The sequence below is a fragment of the Channa argus genome, chromosome 4 (genome assembly GCF_033026475.1).
Source record: "Channa argus isolate prfri chromosome 4, Channa argus male v1.0, whole genome shotgun sequence".
Classification (NCBI taxonomy): Eukaryota; Metazoa; Chordata; class Actinopteri; order Anabantiformes; family Channidae; genus Channa; species Channa argus.
In genome coordinates, this window is record NC_090200.1 from 25,258,062 (window position 1) to 25,270,069 (window position 12,008).

The 12,008-nt window shown below is 38.8% G+C and overlaps 1 protein-coding gene across 2 annotated transcripts; it reads right to left on the reverse strand.

Annotated features, from left to right (window-relative positions):
• Positions 1–1,015: 1,015 nt before the first annotated feature.
• uba2 (ubiquitin-like modifier activating enzyme 2) lies at positions 1,016–11,752 on the reverse strand. Of its 2 annotated transcripts, XM_067501627.1 has the most exons (18): positions 11,507–11,752; positions 10,576–10,659; positions 10,314–10,384; positions 10,137–10,201; positions 9,941–10,041; positions 9,609–9,730; positions 9,364–9,431; positions 9,068–9,189; positions 8,642–8,741; positions 7,501–7,572; positions 6,802–6,953; positions 6,533–6,626; positions 6,205–6,317; positions 5,190–5,345; positions 4,792–4,888; positions 3,820–3,925; positions 3,595–3,737; positions 1,016–2,314 (listed from the first exon to the last, which is right to left on the reverse strand). In XM_067501627.1, exons 1-18 carry the CDS (start codon positions 11,645–11,647, stop codon positions 2,106–2,108), a joined length of 2,016 nt encoding a protein of 671 aa, XP_067357728.1. In that variant the 5' UTR covers positions 11,648–11,752; the 3' UTR covers positions 1,016–2,105. The 2 variants fall into 2 exon arrangements, with proteins under 2 accessions (XP_067357728.1, XP_067357729.1); XM_067501628.1 differs by lacking the exon at positions 7,501–7,572 and having other exon boundaries at positions 11,507–11,750.
• Between the last annotated feature and the right edge of the window lie 256 nt (positions 11,753–12,008).

The following is a 12,008-nucleotide window of genomic DNA, read 5'->3' on the forward strand; positions in this document are numbered from 1 at the left end:
CTATAATATCTGTATATTTATATAATAATTGATATTTACTAGAGTTGTTTATTCAGTTCCTGCATGTTAAAACTGTATACTCTCACCAGTCGATAAATTAATTATCTTTGCAGGGAATAAATTATTTGGGATGGCCCTGTTAATGAAGCATTCAGACCCTCAGTTCCTATGAAATTACAATAAACTGAGGTATTGCTAATCAAGCAGAAATAGTTCAAATTCTCTCATGGGTTAGTAGGGCAAGCTTCAAAAAAACACCTGGCACACCTGGCAGTGCTATCTAATGAATGTGGGTCACACAAGCCTTTCACAATACCTTTCCACATTATGATACAGTATATGTTTTGGTGCAGATTTCTTCTATAAAATAAAATGCTAAAATGTTACAGTGTGTATGTGAATGTGTAAATACTGTCAGCTTTTATGTTTTAACATCTGTAAATATCTAATTGATTCATTTTTGTTTGATTGTTGTTATTTTTCCATTATGTCTAATGTGTGTCCTCTAAGACTACTATCTTACAGGGAACATCGATTCAAATGACATATTGTAATGCTCGTTTATAGTGAAGAGCTGTCTGTATAGAGGTTAGCATTGTCTCATCCTTGCCACTCATCTCAATAATGTCACACTTTGTACAGACCTGACCACATGATTGTTAGACTTTAATCCCTAAATGGAACACACACAACATTTAGCAGAATACAGAGAAAACATGTGATAACAAACGTGTGTTCCTGCATGTACTTTTACTGTTTACTTCAGATAATTTTCAGACTGCTATTGGGTATTGATGTATCTTATCTTGCTGAACTTTGTTACAACAGACCCTCAATATCATAAAACTAAAATTTTCAAACTATATAAAATCACTTCATGTAGAAAAAACTAGGCCTGCTCTTATGTTATTCCCTTGCTACATAACAATTGTCTTTACAACAGAATAGATGCAATATATTAATCATGCAAAAATGTACATATGCAAAGTCCTTTGAAATACATGACCAAGACATCTCTGCATTTGTTGAGTTTATTGTCTTCACCAAATTGGTCCAAAGGGCTTAAATAGCCTTTCAACAAATCAGATCACAATCAAATATGAAATTATGGACAGTGATGTAGGATTTGACTGGAGGGTGCAGCAGGTGCTTAACTGATAAACTTTTTGTCAGTGGTTCAAATGTTAAGTGCAGCACTCAACTGACAATCCAATTTAACCTCAGCAGTACTAAAAAAAAATGGTTCAGGTCAAAACACTACTACAGCTCTGGTTCTGTTTAAGCTCTGTCTTTAACCATATTAAAACAAACTACGACTTCTTTTCACAAACAGAACCAAGTCATGGTAATAAAAAGTAACTAACATGTGTACATTAAACTACTACAAGTCTGGAGAGTTGAGCCAGAGCCTTTAAGGGACACAGTGCAGTCATTACAGTTTAACAGGAACATTTTTTAATTTTCTAAGAGCTGGACATCTCACTATGGCATTTTTTTAGAGGGTAACACATTTGCAGCCAAAACATATTAGGCCTAGAAAAGAGGTAGCAAACTAACATCCCATGGCACAACATGGCCAAACTCTTCAGTCAGTGCCTCTGTGGTTTACCAGCCTGGTCAAAGACAGCAACAGCACCTGCAGGCAAACACCCAGCTGTAGACTCCTGTGTCTGTCTGTCTGTTACTTTCCTTTCACAAATTACATCAATATCACAACCTAAGAAAATGTTTTGGTTTTTATCTTTTGTAACCTAACCACAAAACCACCCTGACTTGTGTAGCATGAGAAATACAGTACATTTATAAAAAAATTACAAAAAAGCGTTTTTACCATCAAGAGAAGCATTTTATAGGGACCAGAAATTAACAAAAATAACAGATGTATGTATTTGTCAAAACCTTTTAAAGTGTAGAATCTATTTACAGAATTATGTCAGAGAGGAGAGGGAGTATGAAATCACAAAGAGCTGAGGGAGGAGGAAATGATGAAAGATAAACCAGGGCAGTATATTGTTCTTCATAAAAGAGGTGTTTTATTTAAGCTTACTGTCTGCCTCAAGTCAAAATGACAAGCATTCATAGAGTTCTTAGTCCTTCAGGTGATGTTAGTCCAGAGCAATGATGTCATCATCATTGTTGGCAGAGGCAGCTGCTGCACTTGATTGGTCTGTTCGTGGGCGCTTGGTGGAGGTCTCGCCCGTTGCTGCATCTGAGTGCTTTCTCTTGGTACCGACGGTTGCTGCAGCAGAGCTGGACGTTGCCTCTTCCTCTACATCAGAGTCAACGATCATTATGTCATCATCCTCTGATGGAGCTGAAACACAGTCAGATGATCAACACTTTCACAAAGTTTCTACTAAATACAGGATTAAATTGGCTTATTTTAAGGACGAGTCCAGTCATTAAAATAACCTCCAACCATAGGGTCGGAGGTTCGCGCCCCGCTCTTCCCAACCACATATTGAAGTGTTGCTGGGCAAGACACTGAACCCCCAACAGCCCATTTCCCCATCCCCAGCCGTGCCGGTTCCAAGCCCGGTAGAAATTGGGGAGGGTTGCGTCAAGAAGGGCATCCTGCGTAAAAAATTATGCCAAATCAACATGCAGGTCGCTGTGGCAACCCTGAATGTCGGGATAAGCCGAAAGAACAATCAATCAATCAATAAATAAATATTAAAGGGAGCACATGCAAACTCCACATTAAAAGGCTGAAACTGGCAGGTAGTTTCTAACCAGGCACCTTCCAGCTGTGAGGCAGCAGCCTGTGGATAAAAGCACTACAGTAACTATAGCACTATATAAGTGGACATTTAACAAATAGCAGTTATAGATGTCAGATTAAGTACTAAAAAGCGGTTATTTCTATGTGTCAGATACGAGTTTACTAGAGACTTACTGTAGGCAAATATAATATGCAGATCAGAAGCGATATCGGCAGATACTTAATATTAAAGGACCCAAATCAGGTGATGATGTCACAATGTGCTGTGACGAAAAAAGTTAGGGCAATTTACACGTTTTTGTTTGACAACACTGTGTGTATGCCATACTACTGCGTTGCCTCATGGAATCAATGCACACATCTCTCACAAAGGAGAGGTTGTCCAAAGCTGGTTTTACAGTGGATAAACAGTGGCCCCTTGGAAATCCAACAGCGCAAAAAACATGTTGAAATGCTGAACTGCCTTGTACTAGTTCAGCATTACACAGCTACAATCAGATCAATTGCACAAAACTCTACTGTGGTTGTAGCTCAGTTGGTAAGGCAGTCGTCCACGGGCCACAGGGTCAGTGGCTCGATCCCCGCACTCGGCTACACTGAGCCCTAAGTTGCTCCCCTTGGGTCAGGTGAGCACCTTGCATGGCAGCTACAATCGGTATGTGAGTGTTTGTGTGAATGGGATCATTGTAAAGCACTTTGGATAAAAGCACTATATAAGTGGCCATTTACCATTCCAATGCCAGACTGAATATAAATTCTTCTCACTCACTAATTAAATGATAGAATTCAAGGGTTCAACATCAGTGTGGTCAATAAATAATGTTAAAGTGAATTATTTCAACAAAAATGAGACTGTGTTCTCCTCTGCTGACCTTTAGAGGATGTGGATGGCTGGGCGGAGTCCTTGTTGCCATTGGCGATGCTGTTAGCCTCTTCCTTGTTAATCTGAGGTGGTGGAGCTTTATCTGGGGCCTCACCTACCACCTCAAATTCCACATCCCGTTCTAGTTCCTCACTGAAGAGATGCCAGACATTTAATTTTCAGAGTTAAGTGATCCATATATTATATTATATTTTTTTTTTTCAGAGGGACATACATGTGCAGGATGTTAATGAGGAGTGTGTAGTCTTGCAGGAAGTCATCAGCTTGCAGTCGACTGCCGTTTCGGATCCCAAAGTCAGCAAGAAATTTGCTGTTGTTGGCTGTAAAGACAGTTTGGACATTACAGACACACACATCTAAAACGGAAGAACATGCTTGTAGTTCATTTTAGACTATATTCACTTATTGCTTCTGGTGTTTTTTTTAGATTTGCACCTAACCTGATTATTAGATTGCCCTCTTCTGTCTAAACTAAGACTCACCACGCTTTACCTTTCAGACTCAAGTCACCCCAAAAACCTCAACATTATTGTTTTAGTTAAGAATAGGGATGGGCGTATTGATTATCTGGTATTGATACTTAAGATACTGGCTGGACGATATTTTTGAAGTCAATAGTTTTTAACATATTGCGATACCACTGTGCTTATACAAAAAGTGCCATTTGTTTTCACTTCTGAGAGTTTTAGGCATTAATTTATGTGTCAAAAGTAGCTCAGGCATATTTTGGATGGGCTTTCGTATCACATGATTATGGCAGCCTATCAGATGTCAGAGCCGAAAAGGCTCGCTGCGCAGCCCTAGTCAAACCATGCCTCAATCCTCAAAATTAGCTCAGAGTCAGCAGCTCTGTGGCAGCATGAATGGAGAGGAAGAGAAGCGTGTGGTGCTATTTTTCACCCCAAAGTATAATTTCATAGCAGCAATCTGTCCGAATTGTATTGTATCGTATCAAAAGGAAAAATGTTGGCATCACCCATCCCTAGCTATGAAGTGATTATGATTTTGAGTTTTAACTCTTACTTTCAATCTGTCCCCATTTCAGCTTCTTACTACCTACTGTCCCCTCTATGTTCTAACGGACTTTTTAAATTGGGTGACGATAAGAAGGGGAAAAAAAAGGAGAAAAGAACGAAGGTCTAAATAAGCTCCTAGTTGCTTTGACTGTCACTTCCTTCATCCATACCTTCTGTCTCTCCTTCCTCTGAGGAGATGAGGATGGTCCCTTTTCCATCTTCTATCTGAACATCTGGAGCCACCATGCCAAATCTTTCCTTCAAGATCTGAAAATGGAGATAAACAATAAGACAAAATCTCACCTCAACATTTACAATCCAGCAGCAACAACGGCATCTCACCAATAAGCTACTCTATTGGAGGTTTTATGGTGCATAAAATACTCCAAAAACAAAGTAAGGATTGCAGGATAAGGATAACAGGAAATTAAGGGGTTAGGTTACTGATTCATTCTGCTCGATTACCACAGTATTTCTACTTTCAGCAGCTCTTAAGAGCTGTCACAATCAGATATTAGTGGTGTTATGGATCAAATTCACTGGGACACACAGATTTTGTGTATGTTACCCTGTCCTGCAGATAAAGGACCGATGTTTTGTGAACGTTGAGTTTTACTGTGACTTCAGGTTTGCTCGCACAGACGTAGCAGCTGGCGCTGGGTGGGTCTAGGACACATGGGACCAGCAGCTTCTTCCTGAGGTTAGGACACTTGTTCAGAAAAATCTGAAGGGGGGGATAAATAAAGAACACTTTAATCTAACTGTCTGGTTTATATTTTGCCAAGTTTGTAATTTGCAAAAGGTGATCATTCCCTCAGGGATTAACTTCGATTTTTATAAATCAATTCCTTAAATTTTACTCCTCAAAATAAACATTGTTCTTATTTTGAGGAGTGAAATCTACAAAATGATTTTGCATTACATGAGGTCTGCAATACACCACTATCACCTATGACTTTGATGGAAGCATTATTTACATTGCTTATGTGAAACAGGTCCCATGGAAATCCACACAAACGTGAGATATGAACATTCTGCCCATTTGATCCACACTTGGCTAGACTTGTGTCTGGCTGTCTCTGTTCTGTTGGGCCAGTTGGAATGATTACATGCAAGTAACCTGAATACAGACGGCTCTTCAAGTAAGATGATTTCTGATCTGTCATGTAAACTCAAAATCTTGTTTTTGTAGTTGAGGTAAAGTTGAGGTTGTTTGTGAAGATGACGTTTCACTGTGTTCTATAGAAAAAAATAAGTTGTTAACTGTCAAAATGTGGGGATAATGAAGGTTTCACAAGTGAGGCCTCATAATAAGGGCTTATAAAATTGTATCTGTTCTATGAGATAAGGGAATGACAAAAAAGTATTAGAAACAAAATACGTCTCAGACAATTGTTGTTTTAAACTGGAAAATAACCAATAGGTCAGCATTTTTAACTCATGGAGAATAGAAAACAAAGAGAATAAGAAGGATGCAGACTTAAGCAAATGTAGCTTAAATTTTAAATCAATCTCAGAATAAAACAAGTACTTTGTTTGACTTTGGCAGTACCTAAAAGCCACTGTGTTTTAGCTCAACTAACCGTGCGACAGGATTCCAGTTCCCCTGACAGGATCTTAAGCCCCTCCAACACGATGAGTCCAGCAATGACTGCGTTGGTTGTTGCAATAGCAGGGATGATGTTTCCTGCCATGGCTGAGACAAAACCATCAACAAAATAATATACTCTTATTCAGAAATATTTATCTGGGGGTGGCTGTGCATTAGTGTATAATACCCTTTAGATATTTCACACTTATATAAAATGATATACACCATGTAATGTTAATGTAAATCAGCTCCTTCAGACATCATGGTTTTTATCCAATGTAACAACTCTGTGTTGAAACAATGTGAGACAGCCAACTTACATTTTACATCAAAGCGACTCTTCATGTTCATGCTAAAGATGTGCATACGTAAGTTTGCTGCCGAGGTAACAAAGTCCATGGCCGCAGTGTCATCCTGAGAATATTAAGAAGAATTAAACTCACAGAGGCCTTTCAAAACACAGCAAATGTCTGTAGGTCACCAACATTTACATATGTATATCTATGTTTTCTGGAGAACAGATTATTCATCAATACTTTTATGACAAGTGAGTAAATATTTGCTCTGTTCAAGATTTTGTGTTTGTTACCTTGTCCCAGACCAGCTCGGCACCTTCTCCCTTCTCCTGCAGCTGTGAGCGGAGAGTCTCCACACTGTGCTGAAACAGTTGGCAATAACCCCAAACACCCAGAACCTGCTGGTCCTTCAAACCTGAGCCTGTCGTCTCCTCCTGACGACATTCTGGGCCACACAGAAACAATGTAAAACATTAAACACACATCCAGGAATAAGGCATTCACTTATTGGTTCTACTAACTCATGGTTATTATATGCATTAGTTTTGTCCACAGGGCAAAAAACTTCTTATGTGGAGACGATTGTTGCAGTTTCCTTAGGCTTCTAAGGAAAGACAAGATTAAAATCCAAAGACACATTTTTTGTTCTACTTTTATATAATTCAGTCATACAGTGACTTTGATTAAGATTAGTTATATGAACTGCCTTGCTCTTCTGTTTGTGAGGACCAGTGATCAACGGACTAATCAGTCAGGCATCAATTGGGCCAATCTTTGACATGTATCATTAATCGGCATTGGCCAATGTCTGTGCTCACACCAACCAATTATTAAAAAGACATATCTGTAACCTACTCGCCCACCATTTCACTCACACGTGACTGAAAATTATAGTGATGTATAAAATAATTTAAGCATATCAGGGTCAGTTAATCAAATGGATGCATTTTATTGGCACTTAGGAGAGAGAGCAGTGAGTGAGATTAGCAGACCTGAAAATATAGTTGTGTTCATACTGCAGTCTCTCCTCTCTGTCTGTTCTCTGTGACCGAGGGCAAGCTGAGCTGCTCCTCATGGACAGAGTGGAGAGGAGGAAGGACAGAGGGAGCCCAGGTGAGATGAGACTTCACTAACTTTAGTTTACAGGTGTAAGTCACTGTAAGCGCAATAGAAGCGAGTAAATAGTTTCAGCATTGTACAAGTAAAACTCTCAGAACAATGGTAACATCAGTTCTGCCTGTGATCTCCCATTCACCACTGCATTAATCACAGCAAGCTTGTTGGCTAATTGTTAATTAATACAAAAACACTAAAGAAAAGCTGAGTTTATGTAGGCTACTGTATGGTCACCATTTAGCCAAATTTACCACATATCTTAAAGCTGAGCAAGTTCTGGTGGCCTTTGGTCTGACAGGAGCCCAGTAGTGTACACATTAGTAACCTTTATCAACAGTGGATTAGTTTCATCTATGTGTACTCCACTTAGTGTACATACTTGATTTAAAAATAAGGCAAATTAGTTTTCAGATTTTCTTTTTTTCTCCTTTACAATATTAACAATTTACATATTTTTAATATTCATCAAATGTTAATTTAAGTTGAGCATATTTGTCTCCCATTTGTTATTATTAAATTATTTTTTTTTATCATGAATAAATTGAGGGGAAGAAAAAACAATCTGCAGTATAAATCAGTCATAAGCCTCCCTATTCTCTAATATTGATCATTGGCGTTGCCTATTCAAAACCCATATCGGCAAACCACTATTGAAGACACAGACTGCAATATTCAGCTGAATGAGTGAACAGCCTAAAGCTTAACAAGAGCCAGTATTGTCGTCAGTTTTGGCAACAGGAAAGAGATAAGCTGGGACAAGCAGGCAAGGGATAAGCAGGCAAGGAATAAGCAACAAGGCCTGGCCCTACTTTTAAGATATTTGTGTTCCTCAACAGTTATTTGCCTGTCTAATAATGCAGAAATATGAAGTTTAAATTCAAATAACCCTAAAATTTGTTCATGAAAGACCAAATCTGGTACCTTAAACAGTAAGTCACTAAAGAGCTATGCAATGATTATTATTAAAGCAGACGGCTCTCTAATGTATTTTGTTTTTGATATAAACATTTAACATACCACTGTTTTCAAGCTGCTGCCAGTCCAAAGGTGTAGGAGCTTTCCTCTTCTTCCACAGCTTGTCCATCGTCAGTAGGTACATAATGTCATCTTTGAAAAGCTGGAGAAGAGAGCCCATAACAATTTATATCTAAAATGTTTGCAGTAATTATGACAGAGCAGTGCTGCCAAAAGACAACAGAGACATCTTAAACAATATCACCACCCTTTTAAAATAATGGCACGCCATAATTTCAAGTTTTTCACAAAAATAGAAAAAAACTAAACCAAATATAGAGTGAAAGCTGACTTAGGCAAAATAATCACTTTTGTCAAAATAATATGTAGGAAATTATTTTAGTAAGGCAACAATATTTAACTGCCCGAAAGCCTGCCTCTAGAAAAAAAAAAAAAAAAAACAGTCTGATCTAGTTTTGTATGACTGACCTTGTTAAAGAGTTTTATAGGGTCGTATCCAGTGGAGCGGGCCCATTCCTTGGTGGAGATGCGCTTGATGTCCCCGTCTTTTTCTGAGGCTGTGGCACGAGCCGCGGTCTCTTCAGGATTCCCTGGGTATGAAACACACAATGTTCACACAGTGTGGGAATCTTTCATTTTTCTAACTATCCAGTCTCACTATCCATTCTGCTGTGTTAAAAATCTCTGTCACAAATAGAGTAAAAGAATTGAAGAAACATAACTTAGATGCTGTAAAACAAATGCAACGCCACACTCTCACTCACATGCAGCCTCTGGGTCGGCTGTGTCAGGTGACACTTCTTGATCTGCATCCTCTTCTCCAAAAAGCTGGCTGCAGTAAAAATGAACAGAAAATGACAATTAGAACATATAATATTTTTGTTGTAGGTCCTTTGCAGCATAAACCACTTATATTATACTTCATTGTAGGCAGTTTATTGTCCAATAATGTCCAGGTTCGCATTATAGTCACTTGCTAGAGCTTAGTTACAATGAGAATGAGCCTTACTTGAAGAGATACTTAGCCCAGACTATACAATGTATGGGCTCGGATGGGGTGTTTCTTATGGTACACCCTGGGAAGGTTTTCTGGGTGGGCTTTGGTTGGCACTCGTAACATTCGGTCATTCCCTGGGGAAAAAGGACAGCATTGATGGGAGGAAATAAAGGTAGAATTCAGATAAGTAAAGATACAAAATAAGATGGGGTATTCACTGCCCTTAGCCTACCTTGCAGAAAAATGTGCAGAAAAATAAAACAAAAACAGAAACAAAATGTTTTCTGGATAGAATATTATATTCAAGATATTCATGCAGGATAACTAAGATGTGCATGTTCTACCTTCTTGATGACTGTGACTTGTCCCAGGTATCCAGCTGTGCCACTCTCTATCAGAGGGATATCAGCTGCCAAACACATCCTGTTTACATGGTTGCGGGCGGCTAGAAAGAAAAGTTGTTGAAATATTGATCATAATTTGAAAGCGTAGGTAGTTAAGAATAATAAAAGCACATCTTTATAGATATGGTGAGGATACCTCGGTTATCCAAAGCATTCATCACCAGCACATATTTTCTGAAGAACTCCACATTGTAGTCAGGGCTAAAAAGAAAGAAAGAATCAGTAGGTCGTTCACGGTAATCAAAAGTGTACAAATCAAATGTATCTTACTTATTAAATGAGTTAAATGGATCACAAAAAGTAGGAAACTGACTTCATGATACTGTCATGGTAGGCAGTGATGTTTGCACTGGGACAAAACTGCAAGGCACTCTCCTTTGCCACCTGCCAAGCAACAAAGATTCAAACAAACTGAGTGAGGCAGAGATGCACAATCTATTTTTCTTATTAGTATCTACAGCAAAGTGTTAAAAAAAAAAGCACACATATCAAGGTATTTACAATAACAGTGTGAACAATAGAGACAAGATTCACCATAGCCAGTGTCAGAGGTCAGTTTTTTTATGTTTACATACTTGTGCTTTAGACTTGCCAACATGTTTCTTCTGAAAGAGAAACTGACGATTCAGGTTGCTCACATCAATAGTGTCCAAGTCAATCTGTGAAATTCAATAAAACTGTAATGTTAGTTATGTACGTATGTAACAAGGTGTGTATATATCACCCATCTCCAATCAAATTGTCACTTTAGACAATGCTGATTATTAAATTAAAATACTTGCTGGTGCACATCACTACAAAAAAACAATTGGCCACCTAGGGATTCTCTATTCATTTTAAAATGACAAAACAAAATCTAAAATCTAATATCTTGTAGTCATATTTCCACTCATACAGCAAAGATGACCAACAGGAAAAAATGACATTAGAAGCAAATAATCTGAGGAAATAAGCCCCCCTTTTAGAGAGCCCTCTAAAGACCATATCTGATTGCTGGCCCTTGGAAACTATTAATCATTAAGTTATGACTAATTGATTATAACAGTAAGGCATGGCTACTGACTAATTAATCAGGTTTAGCGAAAACATACTAATAATGGAGACCCGTTAGCGGGTTTTAGCTCTTGACAATATTTGCAATAATTATTTAACCTAAGACAACCAGAAAATGGGTTGCCCAAGTTTACTGGCATTTATCCATAGACATCTAATAACAACGAAGTTGTCGAGCTAACTTAGCGGTGTAGTGGCGCCAAATGCAGCAGGTAAATTGCTACTGCAGTGTTCTTTTTTTTTTTTTTTTTTTTTTACTTGAGCCTGTGCCTGTCCACTTAAAGATGCCTTTATGGACAGAAGCTACCCCCAATGCTCCCATGTATAACTTCTTAACCACGTCTTAGAAATTAGTCTGAGCACGGACACCTCTAGACGCAGTCTTCGAAGCACAAAGACCTAGCCTGATAGCTAGCTAGCACACACACACAAACAAACATAAATGTGACGGACCACTTCGATGTTTTTGAAGCCGGTGAGGACGAGGTTCTTCAAAAGCTCGCAGCCGATCCCTCCCGCTCCCACCACCAGCACTTTGCCATTGGAAAGGGATTCGGCCAGCTCTTTTCGGAGGGAACCCACCAGTTGGACCATATTTAGCGGCTAGAAACAGAACCTGAACCTTCAAAACCGGAGAGCTAGCAGCTAGCTTTCCTTCCACAGGGACAACGTCCTGCCCACTTCCGGGCCAGTAGAGTGCTGCTACTTCTTCTTCTGTGTGAATCCGAATCCATTCGGTTCTGGCGCCTTCTCCTGGACAGTTAAACATTAAACGTCTCCCCAACTCAGAATTTAAAGACAAGTGCTATTCCATTTCTTAACCTTTCATGTTGCTAAAATTCAGTGTCAACTTTAAAAAATAGGTATGTAGGTTAATTATTTAACTTTTTCCAGATCAACGGCTTGTCCCTTCAGGGGTCGCCACAGCGGAATGTTCCGCACGTTATTTTTGCCT